Source organism: Rattus rattus, chromosome 5 (genome assembly GCF_011064425.1).
Source record: "Rattus rattus isolate New Zealand chromosome 5, Rrattus_CSIRO_v1, whole genome shotgun sequence".
NCBI classification, from domain to species: Eukaryota; Metazoa; Chordata; class Mammalia; order Rodentia; family Muridae; genus Rattus; species Rattus rattus.
The window spans coordinates 65,259,342-65,283,526 of record NC_046158.1 but is presented as its reverse complement, the minus strand read 5'-3'; the positions used below and the strand labels follow the sequence as shown (position 1 = coordinate 65,283,526).

The window sequence follows — 24,185 nt, the reverse complement described above, 5'->3', positions numbered from 1 at the left end:
CATTGAAACAATTATTTAACTACCATGAGCCTCAGTGTCCCGTTCTGTAAAGCTGGGAGATGTTAGGCTCGTCATCTCAAAGTCGACAGATGCTAAGTGACCAGAACACCTGTGCTTATTGCTGTGGTCATCACCACCATCGCTGTGTGTCGCACTCAGAAGATTATGAGTTCAAGCTTCACTGAGACGTAAACCCTTCCTGGTGCTGAGGGCCTTTCAGTATGATCCCCGATCCCTGATAACAACCCAGGACTTGTTTTACTAGAAATAAGTGCTGTGTGTCCACGGTCCCCATGTCCCTAGGGTCCAGCTTTGGAAACATGTTCACTGGACAAATAAGAGACACATCCGTGCACACGGGGCGACCCCTGGACCCGGCACACACAAACTCTTGAATGAGACTCTTGGCTGGGAGAATAGCCAGCAATAATTTTACTTTTGGAGGCTAATGGGGATGGGGGGTGGGGTGGGAAGATGAAGAGCTTTTTAAAAAGCATTCAATATACAAAAAGGTGCCAACGCCAGACTCCCAAAGAAGCACCGTGGCCACTAAGCCAGGCTGACCCTCGGGTGAGGTCCGAGGCCCAGGCAGCCCTTGGGCCTGGCTAGAGTCCTGGTGGGAGGCGAAGCGGGCGGGGCCGGCCAGGCCGGGCATGGCGGGGCGAGGCCGGGTCCCCAGTCCTGCCTCGGCCCTGGGAATGTCCTCCCTGTGTCCGGGCCGGGCGACAGGTTAATGCTATGGCCGGCGGGGGCCGGGAGCCTGGCGGGCTCTGCGGGCGATCAGTGGGGCGGGAGGCGCCGCTCGGCCAGGCCCCCACGGCCCAGCACCTCGCCGCTGAACTGGTAGGTGAGCTTCTTCTTGACTTTCTTCACCTCGCCCGTCTTGCCGTAGTTGCGCAGCGCGCGCGCCATCTTCTGGTAGGTCATCTTCTTGCGGTTTCCCTTCTGGATGCCCCAGCGGTGCGCCAGCGCCTCCTTGTGCTTGGATGAGAACTGGAAGGTACCTTTGTCCTTGTCCACCCACCAGATGCTGTCCTTCATGTCTCCGCTACGCAGCAGGTCCAGCAGGAACTGGTACAGACGAATCTTCTTCTTGCTGCCTGTGGGAGATGGGCAAGCAAGTAGAGTGTGGACAGGATGCAAGGACTTTGCAGGGACCCTCCCTGCAGCTCCTCCCGGCCACGGTAAGTACAAGCACACACGTGTCCACTCCCACTCATGGACATAACCCTCCATGTATACAAGTCCTCATACCTACAGGTCACACATATCCATACATATATCCACATCTGCTCTCACATATCTACATGCCTATCCAAGGGCCTTACATGCAGGCATTCACACAGAAGACCTAACACACTCACAGGCCCTCACACACTCATGGGTCCACGCACACTCACAAGATGTTACACACACCCACAGGCCCCCGAACACTCATAGGCCTTCACGTATACACAGTGTGCCACTCACACAATACTGATGCACACACACAGACCCTCGTGAACTTTGAAAATATGCCTGTTCACTCACAACACAGACAGACTTAGAGACCTGTACTAAAGAAGCATCCACAAACATGCACGCGCACACACACACACACACACACACACACACACACACACACACACACACACACACACACCTGTCTGGAACATGGCTGTTAGGCCATTTGGCCTTTGGCTAGGAATATGCAAAGCACATAAATATAAATGCAGCTAGTGTCAGCTGGATCCCGGGCTGAATCCTACCTGTCTCCCCATGCAGAAGGCCTGGCCCAGGCTCCAAGCCATCAGCTTCTCCATCAGACACCTCCAGTGGAGGGCTCTGCCTCTCACCCTCCTCCTCATCTGAGCTCTGCTGGTGGGCTGGGGACAAGGGTGGATAAGGGAAGCACACCCGGGGCATGTAGGAAACCTGCAAAGGGAAGGAAGAACATGAAGTCGATAAGGGATAACCCAGGGCTGCAGGAGAGCTCAGCTGACTTGGAGACCGAGTGCTGTAGAGAGGTCAGCAGGGCGAGGACTGAGAAGAGAAAACTAGGGGCCAGTCTGGACCAGGACTCGGGGGTGCAGGTCAACGGGTTGCTAGTTATTGAGCCTTCCCACTGTGGCCTCTGGTTTAGGGCAGGTGAAGGTGTGCTTTATCCTCGTGCATAAAGGGGCCATGTGGCCTGGCAGTGGACTAGGAATAGAGGGGACGTTCTTGGGAGCAATAAGTTAGGCTTGATAAGGAAGTGAGTGAGCCCTGAGAAGGGGGTAATGCGCCAATGAAAGTGGAGTGGAGGTCAGTGAGGGATGGCCGAGATCAGTAGTTGGGGTTAGGGTCCCTGGAGCAGAGAACGGTCAGCAATGAAGATCAACAGGGAACCAGGGCATCAGTAGAGGCTAGCGCTTAAGTGACTCAGATTCTGGGTACGTGAAAAGATAGTAAATGGGAACTGTAGTCAATGGGACCCTGAGGGCCACAAACAGGAACGGGGTGGGAGAAGATGGCTGAGGGCTAGCGGATCCTATGCAGTCTGTCCATCCTCTGTGAGATAAAGGTGTGGGTTCCTAAGGTCAGGCGGGAGGTCAGCACAGCCGTTGGGGTACCAGCTGCCGTTGGCTCTGTAGAGCAGGAAGCCACGTTGAGTAAGAGCCTATGTCAGCTTCCTGTGAAGGCTCCATGCCTCACCACAGGCTGGAGGCCTGGGGGACAGAGGACAGCCAGCAGCACGCACCTGGTGACTGAGGCTGGCATGGGGCGGTGCCATGGGGGTGTCAAGGACGTGCATCTGCTCCAGCTCCATGTGGCGGTAGAGCTGCTGTAGCTGCGGGGGCTGCACGCTCTGCAGCTCCGTGAAGTGGTTCTCAGGGAAGCTCTCAAACTCGCTGTGTACATGGTGTGTGGAGAAATCCCAATAGTGATCTGTGGAGAAAGCCAGGGAGGGGGGCATGAGCCCAGGTGCCAGGGCAGGGAGAGGATACAATAACAGAGGACAATCACTCAGCCTGGGCAGAAAGTTTACACGAATCATCTCCTGTGATGTTCACTCACTCCACTGCTGCTTTATAGAAAGGACTCTGAGGCCTACAGAGGTTTCCTAAATGTCAGTATCAAAGCCCCTAACAGTCATGCCTGGAGTGGTTATCAGCAGCCACTCCGTATCCTGCTTCCTGATTGGGCCCAGACACGGGCTTCTGAGCCCTAGCCTGAATCCTGGCTTTGCCATTTGTTCGCTGTGTGACCTCAGCACGGGCCTAGGCCTCTCTGGCCTCAGTGGACTAACCTATAAAATAGGTAGAATTGCTATTGGGAGAATACAAATAAGCTCACACTCGTAAGGGCTTCTAGACCCACAGCAGGCCTTGGAAAACTGACTGCTTTTCCTGCCTCTGTGACCTTCCACAGGCTCCTGACTACCTAAGTCACAAGCATGGGTCCTGTCACATGGTCAGGGTATGATCGCAGTCACAGGACTGACATTTCTCACATACCAGAGTTTGTCCAAACCTGTAGTGCTGCTTCTGTAAAACCAGGGGCAGCCACACCCAGGTTCCCGGGAGACTGAAGGAAGACATTTCCCCAGAAAGCCCCGGTGAGTGTCTGGTGTCTGTGCAAGGGTGAACCCAACTTCAGGAAGCAGCCTCAGCCCTGGGAAAATCTGCGATGTGGTTTCTCCCTGCACCTTTTCTAGGAACAAAAGTTCCTGCCAATCTGAGGGACTTTTGGGCACAATTTGGGCTCCAAAAGAAAAGTATGGTATGGAGTTAGCGATGGCTCAGCTGGTAAAAGCTCTCACCACTGAGCATGATGACCTGGATTCAGCATGCTGCTGCACAGGAGAACATTCACACACACAATCTATAAATGAATTGAAGAAGAGAAAGAAAAACATGAAGGCATGGTGTTAGGAGAATGATTTCCTCTTGTGGCCTAAAGGAGTGTGGAAGGTGGGGAACCAGGGGAAGTCCTCCATGTACACATGTGTGCGTGTGCCTGTGTGAATGTGAGCGAGTGAGCGTATGTGTGTGTGCGTGTGTGCGTGTGTGCGCATGTGTGTGCACACACAGGTATGTGTACCTATGATCTTCTTGCTTTTTCTATGTCTGTCACACAAACATATCCTGACTCACACATCCTCTGAGAAAGGACGCATGCGTATGCATTCCAGCTGTGCACCAATATCACAGGAATCTTTTTTAAATTGCTTTTATTTATTTGTTTATTGGGAGGGGCCAGGTATGCTGTGCACGTGTGGAGGTCACGTGACAACTTTCAGGAGTCTGTTCCCTCCTTCCCCCTCAGGGGTCCCAAGATCAAACTCAGGTTGGGGGCAGTAAGTGCCTTCGTCTACTGAGCCGTTTCACCCATCCTTGTTTTTGAGGCAGGGTCTCACCCAGGCTGTGTTTGAACTTGGGATCATCCTGACTTAGTCTTTTGAGGTTTCAGCTTACATGCCTGGCTCTAGCTTTCTTGTCCTGCTAAGTGGTGTTGGGCTGTATAAGCCTAGACATTTTTTCCCACTGAGCCTCTGACTCCCCTCTTAAAAGGTTGTTACCAACACCCTGTCCATGTGCCATATTGTCTGAGCGATCTCTAGGGGACCCTGTGGCACAGAAGAAGTGCACACCTTGGAGCTGCAGACAAACCCGGGATGCATTTACTGCTGCATGCTCCTAGACCTCAGTTTCCTCATCTGAGTGGGTCTAATAGTTTATACCCATTTTATTTATACACTGTGAGTGCATGAGCTATCTGATGCCTGGGGGAGTACTTAGAACAGAACATGACACAAAAGAAGAACATTGACTCCCATCACACTCATATTTGTCCTAAAGAGCCTGTGCTAGCACATCTGTAATTCCAATAATCAGAAAATAGAGGAAAGACCATCAAAGGCAAGCTAGGCACGGTGACACATGTCTTTAATCCCAGAACTCCAGAAGCAGAGGCAGAGAGATTAGTTCAAGACCACCCTTGTCAACAGCACCCTCTTCTGGACTCCTAAAGCATACATGTGTACACACACACACACACACACACACACACACACACACAGACGCACACACACACACACACACACACAGACACAGACACATACACACACAGAGACAGAGACAGAGAGACACAGAGAGACACAAAGACACACAGAGACACACAGAGACAGAGACAAGTAAATAATAAAAAATATGTTTTTAAAAGTTTGAGGCTATCTTGGGCTAAAAAGCAAGATCTTATCTTAAGACAAAAACAAAAAGCCCAGGGCTGTATCACAATGGTAGAAGCACTTGTCTCTCATGCACAGGGTCCTGGTTTGAGCCCCAGAACTAAAAACAAAGGTCACTAAACCAGCAAGGACAGAATGGGGCCCTGTGATTTGGATTGCAGACACAGCTTCCTCTAGGTCACTGCCATTTATCTTTCCCTGCCTCTCCCTCAGCCCACTCCGGCTCCAGAGACAGGAACTGTGAATGTTTGCGGTCCTCTAGGTGAGAGCTGAGGCCTCTGACCTAACTCTTTCTGGCCCCACCCCACCTCTGCTAGCTCTGAAGCCTAAAGTAGCATTTCCCAAAGCTGTCGTGGATGACAGCAGTGTGAGGCACTGTGGGGAAATGTGGGACTCTGCTCCCTGCTCGGTCTCCTGAAGGCGATGGCCAGGACTCCCTGAGCTACAATGGTTTCAAAACCTCACCTTTCCCCTTGATTTGGGTGCCCAGGCAATTACATAACCAGCAGTCTGGTAGGCACACTCATCCCAAATACGGGGCTCCCAGAAAGAGCGTCCAAGAAATGATTCAGAGAGCAAAGGTCAGCCTTTCTGGCCTCCTGATCCTCATTTCTCTTGTCTTACTCTATAATCCAGGCTGGCCTAGAACCTATGGGTCATGTAGCCTAGGATAGCCTTTAGTTCATGGTGATTCTCTTGCTTCATTACAGAACCATCATGCTTGACTCTAGACAGCTCTCTTTTCCTTTTTGTTCTGACATCGTCTTCCTTTCTTTCTTCCTCTCTCTCTCCCTCTCTCCCTCTCTCCTTCCCTCCCCCCTCCTCCCTCCCCCTCCCTCCCCCTCCCTCCTCTCTTTTCCCTCCCTCCCTCCCCTCTCTCTCCTGAGACAGGGTCTCATATAGCACAGGCTAGCCTTAGACTTGCTGTGTAGCAGAGCATGATCTTGAAGTCTTGATCCCCCTGTGTCCGCATCCCAAGTACCAGGATAACAGGCGTGTGCCATTGTACCCGGCTTGGCCAACTCTTAGTGAATGCAGCGCTTAACTGTTTTGTCCCTTTATTGTGCCACCTTGCCCTCTGCCTAGCGTCCACCCACATAGCATTAGTGTAACTCTCAGCCCTTCAGAGGATATTATCTTGTTATTTGTATATCTGTGACAGTTCCATGTCCACTTTCTATGTCCTGTAGGCATCTACCATGCAGAAGTCCTCAGTGCTTGACAGGATGACTGCTGCTAACTTACAACCTACCAGGCAACGCGCTAAGAATGCAGCCCACTTCTCTCTGCTCTGAGGAGACAGACGCTGGCGTGGACTCTTCCCTTTGACAGTGAAGGAAGCTGTGACTCTAACCAAGCACTTGGGAGGCAGAGGCAGGAGGATCTCTGCGAGTTTGAGGCCAGTTTGGCCTACATAGCAAGTTCCAGGGATGCATAGAGAGAGAACCTATCTCAAAATTTAAAAACAAAAGTCCAGTCCTTTGTCTACAGTGGCCCCCAGTCGTGTAGTGTCATGATCTAAGCCCACTTCTGTGTAATTCCAGGGACCTTTATTGTGCTTTAACTCTTACTACGCCATGCCAGCTCTCAGGATCTAGGCTACTGCTGTTAAGTAATGTAAGCTTTAAGTAAGACCTATGGTGACCCTGAGAGCCTCTCCTGATGCTCCCGTCCATCTGTCTGTACACACCCATCCATCCAACCATTATCCACCTATCTAGCTACCCATCACCTAACCTCCGTTTATCTATCAGTCATTTGTAACTCACTCAGCCACCCAGCCAAATAAGAGCCCATCTGTGACATGGTCTTGATAGGTTGGTCTCATGTGCTGAGATCACAAGTGGAAAACACTACAACTGCCAATCCTTTTGTCTTGATCTTTTTTTGTTCCCACCCACTCATCTGTGTTCTTACTTCGTTGTAAGAAGGACAAGAAACAAGGCGATATTAAGATTAAAAACACCAAGCCTTAAGAGTCACTCAGCTGACCTTATCTCCTCAGCACAGAAAACCCAGCCGAAGGCCAGGGCTATCCTCAGTAGAGCCAGAGTATTCTCAAATCAGAAGATCAGGGGCTGCAGAGACGGCTCATTGGTTAAGAGCACTGACTCTCCCAAAGGACCTGAGTTCAGTTCCCAGAGCCATGTCAGGCAGCTCAGAACAACTCGAGTTCCAGGGGATCTGACACCTCTGCCTTCTGAGGACACTAGCACACACGTGGACACACACATACACAATCAGACACATACGCCTACACACAATTTAAAACAATAAAAACACATCTTTGCAAAAGAACATCAAATCCGGCATGAGCTGTGTAGGGAGTTCAAGGCTAGCATGAGCTGTGAAGCCCTGTCTCAACAGAACAGAACAGAAAACAAACTAGAGAAGATGAGGAATCCAGAAAGGAGGGACCAAAAAAAATCCTTTTTAGGAAATTACTACCACTGCAGAACAGCCTCTCCCCAGAAGCCTGAAACCATGTTGCCAAGGCCTGGAGAGCAGAGAGCCTCATGGTACTTGTTTCTCTCAACTACGATCCTGATTGTCGGAGTTTTAATTCTTCCCCTGACAAGACTTGATCTGAATGTACCAGCATCCTATTCACCACATCAGCCCCGTGCCTGGCACAGAAAGGACCCTTGGTGTATCTATGAGGCGGAGAGTTGAATGTGCAGTGGACGGAGGTTTGACGGGTGGAGGGAAGGACAGTCGCTAAGCAGGCTGAGTGGCTTGGGTAGCATATCAGCAACCAAGAAAAAGAGGGGCTGAGGAGGTGGCCCAGTGACTGGGAGTGCTCGGTGCTCTTCCAAAGGACCTGAGTCCCCTTCCCAGCAGCACCCACACAGGGCAGCTCATAACTGCCAGTAACTCCAGCTCCAGGGTACTTGATGCCTCTGACCTCCATGAGCAACTGCATTCATGCACATATATCCAAACATGCGTGTGTTCATGCGTGTGTTCATGCGTGTGTGTACACACACACACACACGTGCACACACACACACACACCCCTAAAAGTAATAAAACCGCCTGGTGTGGTACTGCACAACTTTGATCGCAGCATTGGGGAAGCAGAGGCAGGTGGATCTCTGTGAGTTTGGGCCTAACCAGGTCTACATAGTGAGTTCCAAGCCAGCCAAGACTACAAAGTGAGATCCTGTCTCAAAAGTAAACTTTAAAATAAATACACACACAGACACACACACACACACACACACACACACACACACACACACACACACTAAAGAAAGGAGTACCACAGGACCCAGCAAGTTCAACAAGTCCATTTGTGAATGTACATCTAAGTGAGTATGAGTCAGTGTCCTAATGGGACTGTGTAAACCCACGGCCATGGTCACAGCAGCTTTATTCACTGCGTCCATTAACACATGAGCCAATTAGCAAAATGTAGTGGTCCAGGTGATGAGCATAGCTCAAAATGTATTCATATAGTGAAATATTATTCAACCTGTAAACGGGGAGAAATTCTGGCATGTGCTACATGGGTGAATCTTGAAATACTCTGTTATGGGAAATGAGCCGGTTATAACAGGAAAATTGCAGTATGACTTCACTTACCAGAGGCACCTAACGTAATAAAATTCATAGAGACAGAAAGTAGAAAGGTGTTGACGCACACCTTTGATCTCAGCACCGGGAGGCAGAGGTAGAGGGATCTCTGAGTTCAAGGCCAGCCTGGTCTACAGAGCAAGTTCTAGGACAGCCAGGGACAGTTCCAGGACAGCCAGGGATACACACAGAGAAACCTTGTCTCAAAACAAAAACAAAAATCAAAACAAAACAAAAGAGAAGGAAGGAGGGAGGAGAGAGGGAGAGAGAGAGGGAGGGAGGGTGGGAGGAAGGAAGGAAGGAAGGAAGGAAGGAAGGAAGGAAGGAAGGAAGGAAGGAAGGAAGAAGGATGTAGGTTGCCAAGGGCTGCCAGGTTGGAGGATGGGTACGGGGTCTCAGCTTGGCAAGATGAGTTCTCGAGACAATGGTGCGTGAATTTTTGTTTTGTTTTGTTTTGTTTGAGACAGGGCCAAGTAACCCATAGCCCTGAACTCACTTAGACACTGACCTTGAGCTCCTGATCCCCTATCTTTGGTGTCCAGAGTGCTACAATTACAGTCACGAACCACCATGCTCACATGCCCAGCCTTTGTGAATGTATTTTACTACCCCTTATGCCCTTGGATAATTTAGGTGGGTAGCCTGACGATGGCATTTGCCACCAAGCATGACAACCTGACTTTGATTCCTCAGAACCATGTGATGGAAGGAGAGAACTCACTATGATCTCCATGCCTGTGCTGACACATGCATAACTACACATAGATAGATAGATAGATAGATAGATAGATAGATAGATAGATAGATAGATAGATAGATAAATGATATATGGATAGATAGATGATAGGTAGATAGATGAATGATATATGGATATATAGATAATAGATGGATAGATATAAAAATTTTAAGATTAGGATGGTAAATTTTATACGATATGTATATTTGTGATACCTTCAAAACCTCTCCTGACTATGTCTAACCTGTTAATTTGTTTGTTTGGTTTGGTTTTTGGTGTGTATGTGTGTGTACATGTAGATGTTCAGATGAGTGTGTGCACATGCAGAAACCAGAAGAGGACTTCAAGTGTCTTTCTCTTTTACACTCCACCTTTTTCTTTTCTTTAAAGCAGAGTCTCTCTTTGGACTTGGTGGTGCACACTTTTAATTTCAACACTTGAGAGGGGGCAGGAGATCTCTGTGAGTGCAAGGCCAGCCTGGTCTACATATTGAGTTCAAGGCCAGTCAAGGCTACATAGTGAAACTCTATCTCAGAAGAAGGAGTAGGAGAAAGGGAAAGAAACTGAACCAGACGCTCGCCCATTTTGCCTCGTCTGGCTAGGAAGCTCTCAGGAGCCGCCCTAACTGCCAGAGTCACAGTGGTACAGTTGGTAGCTATGCCTGGCTTCTTATGTAGGTGCTGGGGGCTACAACTCAGGTCCTTACGCTCACGTAGCAAGCAGTCCTACCTACTGAGCCTTCTCCCCATCTCCCCAGCTTTATGCCCCCTCTGTTTCCTTTCTATTGTTGCTACTCTCATCTGAGCCTCCATTGTGTCTTGAGTTAGGAGAGCACTACAGTGATGCCCTTTTTTCTAAGTGCCCTTCGCCTAGATCCTGTCCTGTCTCTTGTATATCTGTTTTCTACCCAACAGCCAGTGGGACCATTTAAAACTGGTCCAATTCTACCTCTTAGACTGTGGCGGGGGGCGGGGGATAACTTGTTTGAGGTTAGCCTGAGTATATGATGAGATCCAAGAAAAAGAGACAAGGACAAAGAGACAAACAGACAGACAAAGGAAGGAGGAGGAGAGAGGCAAGGAGAAATGGATAAAAAGGAAAAAGAACCTTCCAGAAGGACAAAACTGAAAAAAAAATCTAGATTATAAAAAGGAGAACACATGGAATGGTGCCAGATGTCGTAAAACAAACAAAGAACAACAAAACCCTGTAATAGCCATGAGACAGTAGGGAAATGCTTTCAAATTTATAACGGACACAAGGGTTTTTCTTTTCACCGTGAAATGTGACACAACCAAACTGCTGCTCACAGGTGAGAGCACAGAATAGACAGGAAGACACAGCACAGCCGTACTTCACCTCCTGGGCAGCCACTCTGGAGTTCCTGACACGTCTGCTCTAAGCTCCTCCTGGGCTCTGCATACAGTGGCTCACTCTGTCCTTATAATAATTCTGCGAGTGGGTGTCATCCTGGAAAAGTTAAGACACCCCTCACAGCAGTCTGGGCTCTTACGCCTCACAGCAGTGTTACTGAGAAGCACAGGGGAAAGGTAGACTAGGCATCCAAAGGACACACTAAGGCTCAGCGGAGCTGTGTCCTGGTCACATGATCATAACAAGGGGCAGGTCTCTTCAATGTGTTATCATATAACCATGGGAAGCCTGCAGAAATGTGAGCTGTTGTGTTGTGAATGGCTGCTGTCAAACGTTCCTCCACACAGCCTACATGCACATACATGTCTCAAACTGGAAGACTGAGCTGACTCATCTCTGCTCAACACCTAGAAGGCTCTCAGTAAAAACAGATGTTTGTGGGGCTGGGGGATGGCTCGGTGGATAAAGCACTGGGCATCCAACCATGAGCATTCTAGGTCAGATTCTAGTACCCATGTTAATTTTTAGTGACTCCAGGGCTCTGAAGGAAAAGACCAGTGTTCTCTGGAGCAAGCTGACCAGACATACTAGTGGTGAAAATACATAAGGTGATAGAGGTTCCACAGAGTTCCTGCGGGTGTCATCGTCACTGGGGAGGAGGGAGAGGAGAAGGCTTTGCTTGAGGTGCTGTATGTCTTTCACTATGGCACTGAGAACTTGTTGTTTTAAGATGTATTTAAGATTTTTATTTTATGTGTACAAATGTTTTGACTGCACGTATGCCATTATACCACGTGCACGTGTGATAGTCATGAGTTACAGACAGTTGTGAGCCACCATAGAGGTGTTGGGAACCATGCTTGAGTCCTCGGAAGAGCAACCGGTGTTCTTATCTGCTGAACTCTCTCCAGCACCTGAGCACTTGTCATTTTTATAGTCTAAAATTAAGCACTTAAAATGTATTTAAGGCTGGCAAGATGGCTCCCACAAGTTGTTCTTTTTTTTTTTTTTTTTTTTTTTCTTCCGAGCTGGGGACTGAACCCAGGGCCTTGTGCTTTCTAAGCAAGCGCTCTACCACTGAGCTAAATCCCCAACCCCCACAAGTTGTTCTCTTACTACACACACACACACAGAAAGAGAGAGAGAGAGAGAGAGAGAGAGAGAGAGAGAGAGAGAGAGGCAGTCGGACAGACTGACTGACTGACTGACTGACTATAAAAACTAGAAAGTGTATTTAAATTTTCACCAAACATAAGGCTATTCAGATCGTGTAATTTCCCTATCCAGTAAGATTAATTACAACTTAGAAGACTGTCCTGGCGAGTGTAAAGACACAGAAAACAACTTCCAGTCCTCTGTGGCCTTCAAACCTTTTTTGATCGGCCCTTTGATGGCCACTTTGGTTTCATGTTGTTCGTGCTGTCTCCTGGTGATCTGTAGCCATGTGTCCTCTGCTGAGGGCTTCCTGCTCTTGTTTTTGCTGTTCCCTGTCGCCATTCACCTCACATGCATGGTCCTTTCTCTTCACTCAGATTTCAGCTTAGCCATTATTACCCTCTCAAAGGCTTCCCTCAACACTCATGTGATCAGGGCTTCCACACACTGATGAGTAGAGGAGGAGAGGGGTAAATTGAGTGGAGGATGGGTGTGGGTAAGATGGGTTGATGAGAGAGTGAATAGATGAGTGGGTGGGTAGGTAGAAGGGTAAATCCACGGATGGGTGGATGGACGGGTAGATGGGTGGATGGGTGCCTGGGTGGATGGGTAAGGGGATGGATATGAATGGATAGATTGATGGGTGCCTGGGTGGATGGGTAAGGGGATGGATATGAATGGATAGATTGATGGGTGAGTGGATGGATAGATGAGTGGGTGGGTGGGTGGATGGATAGATTGATGGGTGAGTGGATGGATGATGGTTGGTTGATGGATGGATGAATAGGTAGGTGGGTGGATGGATGGATGGCTGTCACCCAGGCCAGTGACCCCTTTGGGGTTTGCATATCAGATATTTACATTAGAATTCATAACAGTAGCAAAATCACAGTTAAGAAGAAACAACAAAAATAATTGTGTCACCACAACATGAGGAAATGTATTAAAGGGTCATAGTATTAAGAACCACTGCCCTAGCTGCTTGCTTGGGTACAGCAATGCTGACATACTGAGCACTCACCCAGTCCTGTTCTGAGCATGGTACACACAACCTCAGAGAGGACACATCATCAACCTACTGCAATTCTGTGAAGTGCTTCCATGTCGCAGGTTGACAGACGAGGGGGGCACTCAGAGAGGCTGTGTTGCTTGCCCCAAGGACACAGAGCTGGAGAAGTCAGTATTCCACTAAGCATTGCTTTCTTAAGGTGTGGACACAAAGGACAGGAGGGAATCAGTGGAGGATGTGAAGGGCAAGAGACTCTTTTCTTGAGTCTTCTAATAGAATGTTCCAGTAGGGATCGGGGACAGCACCGATACTCAGATGGCTAATGGCGGCAGAGGTGGGGAATGGACCGGGACACCCAGAGACCCTGGAGGAGTCTGAAGGAATTCTGGGCTCATGCCTTAGCAGAGTGCCATGACTGACCAGGAGTCATTGCTATTCCTCTGCCTGAGATACAAAGAACCCACTTGGGACCTGAGCCAGGGAAACCCAGGCTTCCGTGAAGTGCTCACTCCATCTTCCTAGCCACATCCCCACATCTGATTTCAGGATATTTAGGCAACTACATAAAGGCAAAACCGAGGTGGCAAAACTCTTGAAGGAAATGCCAGTGACTTAAACATGAGACTAGGCCAAAGAGAAAGCAACCCTGACAGAGAAAGAGGCTCCAAGCCCCGCTGTGCTTGCGTAACCTGTGCCACTAGAGGGAGCCCTCCTCAAGCCCAGCGGGATTTCCGTCAGTCCTCCCACTGCTGCTGGAAGGGTGAATGGATATGGGGTCAATCGCTCAGACCTGGTTGTTAATCTGGGTGAGGGGAAATAAGGAAAACGTAGGAAGAGATAACATACGTCATCTGAACTTCACCCAGGGACGGTGTATTTCTTACACCGTTTTGTTCTTTTTTAAGAAGAACAAAAGAGGGCATCTGGAAGCTTTTCTAGCACTGGCGGATCTGAAAGAAGCCTGTGCCCTTGAGGTGGACCCTCCCGGCAGGACACACTTCCGGGAAACTTACGCTGAGTGCCAGGTGAAGGTGCTCTCAAGGTCTGGCTTCCAAATAAAAAAGCCTTAACTGTGTGCCATCCCCCATGACGGCCCTGGGTGTGGCCGTCAGCCATGAGCTGTGGCACTGAGCATTTCTCTGACCTTGAGTCTCCAGATGCAGGCATTGTGGAGAATCCCCTCTCCCAGTCTGGAACAAGGTGGCTATGCTTCATGGTTCATTTCAGGTGGCCTGTTCCCTCCTCGCCCAGGTCCTGATCACTAAGAGTCTCTCCCCTCTCCCCTTAACTATCTAGAGGACAAGGCTGGGTTTTGGGGTGGACAGTTGGGGCCAGACCTCTTCACTAGCTCCATTAGACTGGGGGATTGGTGTCTGCTGAACAAGGGGTGTTCAGAAGCTTTCAGTGGACCCAGGGTCATTCAACAAGGTGGGGTTGGGGGGCTGGAGAGATGGCGGTCATGATTAGAGGCCTTCTGGCATCTACTAAAAGAGATTTTTTTAAAAAATTGCCAAGCCTTTTACCAACAGCATTACCAAGCCCCAAATCTCAGTAGTGGCACTAGTGAAAGGCGGTTAGCCACACAGTAAGGAAAGACTTACCAAAGTGGTTTTTGGATAAAGGAGGATAACAAAAGAGAGGAAGAGGTAGGACGAGTGGTCAGGAATGAGCACAGGCACAGGACAGATCACGTGGACCAGAATTCACTGGCCTGGTCAAGCATCCAGCTCCCTACCTGTCCTCACTTATTAAAAAGTCCCTAAGCTGCCCAGGTCTAAGTCAGGTGGGGTCCCAGTGCTGAGACAGAAAGTAGACAGAAGTCCTCATCCCTACCTCAGAAGCTACTCACAAAGGAAAATTTAGTTTTCTTCAGTGGAGTCTCGCTATGTACAAACCACATTTAAGGGCAGGTCACACGTATTCCCTGGGTGGAGGACCATGCAGAACGCCAACACAAATAACTCAATGGTGTTTTTGGAGTTTTGTCTTGTTTCTGTTTGTTTTTGTTTTTGTCTCACAATACCTTGGGCACTTTTTAAAAACAAACCTTATGGTCTGGTTTTGAATTTTCATGGGACTTCTCTGTGTGTGTGTGTGAATGTGTGTTTTATCTGTTTCTTTCTTTCTCTCTCTCTCTCTCTCTCCTCTCTCTCTCTCTCTCTCTTTCTTTCTTTCTCACTCTGAGACAGGATTTCTCTGTGTATCCCAGGCTGACCTGGAGCTTACTCTGTATCCCAGGATGTCCTGGTTCTCTCTCTGTAGCCCTGGCTGTCCTGGAGCTCACTCTGTAGCCCAGGATGTCCTGGTTCTCTCTCTGTAGCCCTGGCTGTCCTGGAGCTCACTCTGTAGCCCAGGATGTAGTCCTGGTTCTCTCTCTGTAGCCCTGGCTGTCCTGGAGCTCACTCTGTAGCCCAGGCTGTCCTGGAGCTCACTCTGTAGTCCTGGCTGTCCTGGAGCTCACTCTGTAGCCCTGGCTGTCCTGGAGCTCACTCTGTAGCCCTGGCTGTCCTGGAGCTCACTCTGTAGCCCAGGATGTCCTGGTTCTCTCTCTGTAGCCCTGGCTGTCCTGGAGCTCACTCTGTAGCCCAGGCTGTCCTGGATGTCCTGGAGCTCACTCTGTAGCCCAGGCTGTCCTGGAGCTCGCTCTGTCGCTCTGTAGATTAGGCTTATATGTGTTTCTTGCCCTTTTTCTTTGGCTCTTTTTTTTTCTGTTTATTTTATCCTATTCTGGTTTGTTTTTGTTTTATCTTGTTTTATTTTTAAGTGCCTGTCTGTTTTCTAATGAGAGAGAAAGAGAAGGTGTGGATTTGGGTGGTGGAGAGAATCTGGAGTGAGTTGGGGGAGGGGGAACCACAATAAGAATATATTGTATGAAAATAAATCTCTTTTTTAAAAAGTCTCCAAGGACCAGACAAGGTGAATGAGAAAGAAACTAAATTTGTTCCTGACACAGAAAGAGGCTCAGGGATCAGAGATCGGGCAGACGTTTCGGGATGCAGGGATGACGTAGCTGCCTGCATCTTACTCTCAGAATTCCAAGTAGCCTCAGGAGTCTTTTCCTCGCTCCAGCCCCAGGGCATGCTGGGATGAGGGGTGGAGGACCATGTACTCACCGCTATGGCTGTCTCCATCACCACCAATCAAGGAATAGTAGTCATGCGTTTGACGTTGGTATAGTTCTGATTCATAAGTAACCAGCTCATCCGATGGCTGCTGAGAGAGAAAGGTGTCAGAGCCTGAGATCTCAGAGACTCCAGTGAGGTTTTCAGCTAAGGTTGAGGTCTGTGACCTTCTTTGACTGGGGCACCTGGGGGCTGCCCAGCCTCTGCTCAGAATCCAGAGTGCTCAGGAACGCAGAGGGTAAGGCGGTGGTGGGAAGTTCAGGACAGTGTGCTAAGGCAGTGATGAGGTAGAGAGGTCAGAGGTCAGCAGAAACAGGCTGAAAAAGGGGTGTGTGCAGCCCCTTCCTCTCTTCTCTTAGGATCCACTGCATCGGTCCACACACCCACGCCTGTGGGAGCCCTGTTGCCCTCTCCCATTCCCACCAACTGACCCTTCCCCCACATGTACAAACACTCCCTGTGACACACTTATACCCAAACCCGTGGGACTCACTCTCACGTGTCCACCCGCTCACTCTTGGGTTCCTGTCTCTGTCTCACACACAGGCATGCTCACCCTCTGTGAGCCCCACAAGTCTATACATCTACTCACACTCATAGACACCCACTGTGGGCACACACACACACACACACACACACACACACACACACATGCGTGCGCACTCACATCCCAGCCATCAGTAAGGTTCACACAGCCTTCAGAGCCAACCACATCCTACTCTCCAGTGCTACATTGAACCCCTCTGCTACAGCCTGCCCCTGACTCCTCGCTCCCTGTTAGCCCCTGTCCATCTAGCCCCAGGCAGGCACAGTCCTACACGATGACTGTCATGTTGACAATTTGTCTGTACGAAGGTCACCCAGGCAGGTTTGGGGGACCAAGAAACTATTCCTTCTGCCTCCTCCCTGCCCTGTCCTTGATGGGAGACTCCCTGCCACTGTTAATCTCTCTTCCCTCCTCCTGTTCTCTCCTTCTTCTGCCTTTCTTCCCTCCTTTCTCCACCTTCTCTCTCCCTCTGCCTCTGCCTCCTCCATCTCCTCTCTCACTTGCTTGGGCACTGGGATATGCACGCCCAAGCCTTCCCATCAGTCACTGGGCTTCTCCCCACCCCCACAGAATGTGCCCAAGGATTGCACAATCGTTACTGTGGCCTTGCTTGGTGGCCCATCCACTCAAGAGACACTTGGGAAGGCTTTTGAGGGCGGAGAGAGGGGCTAAGGAGCTGGTATAGGAGCTGGAGGTCTGCCCTGTGCCCATATCCGCAGGAAGGAGAGGTCAAGGGTTGGGGACAGTGGCTTTAATTGAGGCAGAGTGGACTTCTGGGACAACCTCCATCACTTGTGCTTGCCCTAGCACCTTCTCTGTCCTAGGTGGGAGAAGGGGGTCAGGATAAAGGTGAGGTTTGGCCTGCCTGTCTTCTATCCTGTGAAGAGGTCTGGAGCTGCCTTGCTTCCCTGGCAGCACAACAGGCCTGCCCCTGTTGCAGGACATTGGCTGTGATGTCAGGCCTCAGGTGCTACCGAGGGCTTGAAGGCTGGGTGGGGTAGAAAAGAGATCTGTCTCTACTTCAGGAAAGCTGAGTCAGGTGGGCAGGCCCTGCTCAGCCTTTCCTCGCTGCCCCAACACCTCCTAGGGTAGGAGAAATCAAGAGGGTCCTCTCTAAGGGATTCTGGGCTGCCAGTTGCCTAAAGCTGCGACTGTCACTGAAAACAGGAGGACCAGCAGGATCTACCCACCTGCTTGTGGCCCTATCCCTGCCCCACCTTAACTCCAGCCAGGTCCTCTTACTCCAGCCCCAATCTCCGTCCCATTCTGGACCCAGTCCATCCTTCACCCAACTTCTTATTGAGCTAAGTTCTAGCCACGAATCTAACTGCAGTGCTTCTGCTGTATGCTACAGCCTGGCCCCAAGAAGACCGTCTTGGTCATTGCCCCAGACTCTCAGGTCCATGTAGGCCCAAAGCCCAAACACTTGGATCAACAGCCATTCTTCTACGCCCGGCCACAAAAATGTTGGGGACCCAGGGGTGACTTAGAGTTCTAATAGCCTTTGTCTCAGGAGCCCACAGGTCATGAGCTGAAACCTCTCCTGTTGCCTCCAAAGGCTCCTCGGCCGGTCTCCAGATCTCCTCATCCATGGCCTCTCCGTAGCCGCGCTCGCCACCTTCACCCCAGTACCCTGCCCTAGAGCTCGGCCTGCCACTGAACCCATCTATAAATAGCTGTTCAGGCCCCACCGATCACAGCCCCACCATGGGGCCAGCCGGCAACCCTCAGCCCGCCAGGGCATGCTCTAAGGAAGCCAATGGCCCCTCGCTGGGTCTCAGACCAGCAGCTCCAGGGAGGAAACACCAACTTCCCACTGATAGGGAGCCCCGGAGGGCAGCGGGTGGGCTGGTGGGTCAGTGGGCAGATGGTCACACATCCCAAGGCCCGAGGCTGGGCTGGTAGCGAAGCCCCAGTACTCACAGGGGCGACGAGGGGAAACCCTTCCATTTTGCACGCCTGTAACATCCAGCTGAGCTCCAGGTTGGTCAGATCCCCTGCTTCGGTGGGGATCAATGCGGATCCCCCTCAGGACCAGGTGCCCCGTCGGGGGGGCTGGACAGTCGTGGGTCAGACGCAGGGCTCAGGCCTGCCCCCTGAGCTACAGGAGCCCTGGGTGAGCCCCCTCCCTTGACATTGCAGGGCCAGCACAAGTTCCTGATTTTATCGAAGGGCCTGCCACTGGGAGATAGTCCCCTTGGGGTGACATCACCGCCCCAGCCCGTTTGCATAAATCTCTTGCGCTACAGGAAGTCTCTGGCCGGCTGAGGCAGGTGGTTCTCAAAGGGCAGCCCTGGGAAGCCAGGGGGCCAGGCCCCCTGCCCAGAGGAAACTGGTGCTGGGAGGGAGAAAGTCTAGCACTACCACGGAAGGCTTCTACTGCTCTGGCCCGCTAGGCCTTGCTAAGGCTGTCCACTCTTCTTTTAGCCTAATAATGCCGATTTCTTCTCAGACCCCTATGGTGGCCAAGAGCCACCCCTTTGGAGGGAGTCAGAATAGTGACAGTGTGGGTTCCTAATTTCTAAGGTGAATTTGGCAGGTGGAGGACTTTGGTCCCAAGGCTGCCAGTCTTGGCTCTTTCTGTAGGCCCTGCAGTATCAGCTAGATGGCCCTGAACCGGTTAGGGCCGACAGTAGACATTGGGTCTTGCACATTGTATCTCTTTCTGGCCCCTCAAATGGGCTTCCCTTCCAATTGGTAAGGATCGCGGCTTTTTATACTCTCCCCACCCAGCTAAGTACCACAGATAGTGTTAGATCCCTAAGGGCACCCCAGACTTCCCAGTTTCTCCTCCCCGTGAATGTTACTATGTAGACATCCTAGTTTATAAACCTTCCCGCAGTTTCTCCTTTCCTCTGTTCTCCTATCCTTATCTCTTCCTGATTCTCTGCTCATCACATCCGTCTCAGCACTCATCCCTCTACACATCTCTCTGTTCATCCAACTGCTCACCTCTCAACTGTCAGTCAATTCATCCGCTCACCCTTGTGTTTAGCGACATGCTCCTACAGCCACCTGTCTGTCCATTCATCATCCCGTCCATCTGCTAACAGTTTGTATTTTTTATTTCTTTATCCACTATATAATCTCCTGTCAATCTGGTCATCTGTCGATCTGTCCATCCACGCATCCATCCATCATTTATCTACGCATACATTCTTGCACCCACACATCCATCTATTCACTTTCTATATCTATTCATTCATTAGTCTGCCTATACCTATCCATCTCCCTGTCTACTCATCTACTTATCCATCTAACTCCTAAGCTACTTTTCCATCCATCCATCCATCCATCCATCCACCTATCCATCAGTCTGTCTACCCATCCACTCATCCACCCACCCACTCATGAATTTATATACTATCTAGCTATCATTTTTCCATTCACCACCTATTAATCAAACCTATTTACATATTATATATCCATCCATCCGTCCATCTGTCCATCTGTTCATGCATACATGCATGCATGCATGTTTCTTCCCAATGTTAACCAAGCTCTATGCTGAGTTCCGGGGAAAATGAAAAGGTTTCCTGACCTTCCGACGTCCACCCATCGGGAGAGTAAAACAATCGTCCTGTCCTCCGCACACACCTGTCCCCCTCTTCCCACACCTCTAGTGAGTTTACTCTGTTGAGAGAGGATGCTTTTGTTTCATTTCGTTTTTGTCTTTTTGAGATAGGGTTTCTCTGTGTAGCTTTGGCTGTCCTGGAACTCACTCTGTACCTGCCTTTGCCTCCCGAGTGCTGGGCTTAAAGGTCTATGCCACCACCCCCTTGGCTAGGGAGGACTTCTTGATCAATCAACTTCCTCCTGTGTATACTTTAACCTCTTGCTAAAGGTTAAAGTATATGTAAAATATATACATAAATGTAAAACTTGCCTGACCCTCCATACACCCAGTAGTTTCTTACTGCCAACAGAAAAGTGTCCCACATGTCACCTCCACCTCCATCCTCTTCTCTTGTAGACACACTTGGGAGTCCCCAGAGGGTCAAGCCCTGAGATGAGGGGAGATACAAGCCTGCTCTATACCAGCAGTTGTAGTTCCTCACGCCTCCATCAAACAGGCCGGGCTCCAGCTGACTCTGTTACAGGGAACAATGGGCTGGGATGTGAGAACCAGGCCCTGATTGTTATTTCGTTCATTAATTCCTTGCTTTGGATTGTTTTAGTAAGGTCTCGCTTGTGGTGTCCCAGGCTAGCCTGCCACTTGCTGTATAGACCAAGCTGTCATCAGATCGTATTTATCCTCTCACGTTTACCTCGACAGAGCTGGAATCCCAGGAGTGAGCCCATGCCAAGCCCTAAATTCTTCCCTCCTTCCTTTCTCCCTTCACTCCCTCCCTCATCTTGTCTCCCCCCCCTTTTCCCTCCTCTCTTCTTTCCCCCTTCTCCCCCTGCCCTCGCCCCACCTTGCTTTTGTCAGGATCTCTAGCTCAGACTGTCCCTGCACTTTTTTATGTAGCTGAGAATGACTTCGATCGTTTGATCCCCCTGCCTCCACCTTCAAAGTAGCAAAGATGTGGGCCGCCACATCCAATTGCTAGTTTATGTGGTGCTGGTGATTGAACTTGGTCTCATCCCCAGACCCTAGCTTGTTCTCTTTGTGAACGTGTTTATCCATTTCCTCATCCTTCCAGCTGCAAACATTTCCCTTGGTGATCTCTCTGTGCTGGACCTAAAGGTGGACAAACACGAATGAGACCTGCACAGACCTCAGGAGTTCACAGGCCCATAAGAGAGATGTGCAGACAGACTGTGGGGATTCACGGAAACAATGCAAGAGAGAGAGGTAGCAGATACAAGTCATCTGATCAAGGCCACACAAAGGACACCCTGGGAGCACCGTGCAAGGGATATCACAAAAGGCAGGCCTGGCTGAGGAGGCAGTCTGAGCAGAGGTAGGGAGTCGGAGAAGAACCTGGAGCAGTAAGCTGCCATCACTGTGGCTACGAGAAAGGCATAATAGGAAGAGGGCAAACCTTTACTGCTAAGCCCAGGAGCCTGGGCCAAAAATAACACCATCAATGGAGTTTTGTTGGTTCTAAGCAGGGAGTGTGAGATTTTGTCTTATGTTCACAGACAGCAGACCAGGTAGGCTTTGTCCCCAAGGCATAAGATTCAAGGGCCTCCAGGAAAGTAATTGTCCCATTGTTCTATGTCTGCCCAATGGCAGCTCATAAAAGAACCAGGGTGTCCAGAAAGATGACAGAGAGATTTGCGGCTCCGAGGAAGACCTATGCTCCACTCCCAGTACCCACACGGTGGCTCACAGCTGTCTGTCACTCGGTCCCAGGAGACCAGTGTTCTCTTTCGGCTGCACATACTTAGGTAAAAGTCACCTGTCCGCATAAAATAAATAATTCTCAAATTTCTTTCTTTCTTTCTTTCTTTTTTGTTTGTTTGTTTGTTTGTTTTTTGTTTTTCAGAAAGAGTTTTCTCTGTGTAGCCCTGACTGTCCTGAAACTCACTCTGGAGACCAGGCTGTGCTTAGTGTCCTGAGTTCAATCCCTAGTACAAAATAGACCTGGGCAGTTGGGGAGGGGTTCCCGTGTGCAGAACACAAGGAAATATAAGACTAAACTCTCTAGAATGTGTGGACTAAGGCCCACCCTCTGGATAACAGTGTCCTGTGGTTGAGCACACTGGAGCTCCAATAGGCCTCCAAGGCCTCTTCCCCTCTCACCTCGAGGGACCTGCTGTTATTAAAATCCCAGAATCCTAGACTCTAAGGAAGCCGAAGTCAAACCTTGTGCCTCACAGAGGGGACCCAGGGCACAGGAAGGCTCCTAGCCTGACCCCGGTCACTAAGAGAAACACCTGAGACTGTGGTGGTGCTGAGCTAAAGGCACCTTCACAAGGTGCTTGCAGCTTGCAGTGAGTTTCATCCTCATAGACTGTGAGGTATTGGTGCCGTGATAGTTTCAAATCGTGAGCAATAGAGGAAGTCTGCTAATGCTAACCCAAGTTAGCATCGCTTTTTAAAAGACGCTTGGATGCGGTAAGAGCTCAGTTGGTTGAGTGCTCCCTTGCAAGGGTGAGGACCTGAGTGCAATCCCAGCTCCTACATAAAAAGCAGGGAATGGTGGTATACTTTATAAACTCAGTACTGAAGAGGTAGAGACGGGAGGGATCATCCTAGCCAAATCAATGAGTTCAAGCCACGTGAGGAACCCTGTCTCAAAAATCAATGTCCTAAGAAACTGTAGAGGTTGGTAAAAGAGGTTGCCTGTTTGCCTCTACATACATGGATGCATACATATATGAGTGCACACACACACACACACGCACACACACATACATATACACGGACAGACATGCACAAGCACACACACATACACATGACAGAGAAAACTGTTGGTTTAGGGGTCTGGGGTCTCTTACCAAGCTGGATGTTTCCTTGTGACCGCATGGGACGAAGACAGCAACCTAATAAACCAAGGCCTATCAGATCTATGAAGCAAACAGGGTCACACACCCTATGGATAGAAGAGTGGGTTCAGGTTTCCCATCAGGAAGAGGGGCTCTGATACTCCAGGAAGGGAAAATACAGAAGCCAAAGGAGAGAGGAGAAGCTGGCAACAGGAGCCTTAGGGAAGGAGGGAAGGGAGTGGGGGAGAAGAGGGGACACAGAGGAACAAAGGAATGTGGGGCCTCAGAGAACTGGTGGTCAGGAGGTGAGCAGATCTCAAAGAAGGGAGCACACCCCAGCCTCCTTCCTTTCCAGAAGAGAGTGTCCTGGGCTTTCTGGAGGTCACCAGATGCCTCTTGCTGGACAGTGCTTTTGACTCACTCTTGTTGGCAGGAAATTGATTTGGAACCAAAATTATTGGGGCCTCAGGGAACAGAAGAGAAAAACAAAGTTTTAAATTATTTTTATTGTTGAGTTGATGATGTAAACATATGGGGTGTGTGTGTGTGTGTGTGTGTGTGTGTGTGTGTGTGTGTGTGTGATCTGCACATGAGTACGAGTTCCCCCAGTCATCTGAAGATGTCAGATCCTCTAGAGCTGGCGTTACAGGCACTTGTGAGCCACCTGATGTGGATGCTGGGAACTGAATCTTTGTCCTCTGCAAGAGTAATAAACTGCCTTAACCACTAAGCCATCTCTCCAGCCCTATACATGCATCTCCTACCCAGAGACTGGGTTTCTCTGGGAAGCCCTGGCTGTCCTGAAACTCCCTCTTTAGACCAGGCTGGCCTCCATCTCAGAGATCACCCTACCTCTGCCTCCTGAGTGCTGGAACTAAAGGCAAACACCATGGCCTTACATACATGCGTTCTGAAGTTAAAACACATTGTGTTTTTGTTGTGTTTGATGGGGCAGCTATGTGTCCCATAGCCCAAGTGTGGAGGTCGGAGGACAACTCTGTGGAATCGGTTCTCTTCTACTGTGTGCGTTCCGAGGACTGAATTCCGGTTACACAGTTTGAGCGGCGTATCCCCTCATC

The 24,185-nt window shown here is 49.9% G+C and overlaps 1 protein-coding gene across 2 annotated transcripts; it reads right to left on the bottom strand.

Moving 5' to 3' along the window:
- Positions 1 to 409: 409 nt before the first annotated feature.
- Spi1 (Spi-1 proto-oncogene) lies at positions 410 to 18,864 on the bottom strand. Of its 2 annotated transcripts, none has more exons than XM_032903647.1 (5): positions 18,652 to 18,864; positions 16,173 to 16,272; positions 2,720 to 2,907; positions 1,749 to 1,914; positions 410 to 1,100 (listed from the first exon to the last, which is right to left on the bottom strand). In XM_032903647.1, exons 1-5 carry the CDS (start codon positions 18,694 to 18,696, stop codon positions 781 to 783), a joined length of 819 nt encoding a protein of 272 aa, XP_032759538.1. In that variant the 5' UTR covers positions 18,697 to 18,864; the 3' UTR covers positions 410 to 780. The 2 variants fall into 2 exon arrangements, with proteins under 2 accessions (XP_032759538.1, XP_032759539.1); XM_032903648.1 differs by having other exon boundaries at positions 16,173 to 16,269.
- Positions 18,865 to 24,185: the final 5,321 nt, after the last annotated feature.

Coding starts and splice junctions, on each gene's coding strand:
- Spi1 (XM_032903647.1), bottom strand. CDS start 18,696: ATGTTACAGGCGTGCAAAATGGAAGGGTTTCCCCTCGTCGCCCCT. Junction 1,915..2,719: donor ATGCCAGCCTCAGTCACCAG/GTGCGTGCTGCT, acceptor TTCCCTTTGCAG/GTTTCCTACATGCCCCGGGT. Junction 1,101..1,748: donor CCTTCTGCATGGGGAGACAG/GTAGGATTCAGC, acceptor CATCTCCCACAG/GCAGCAAGAAGAAGATTCGT.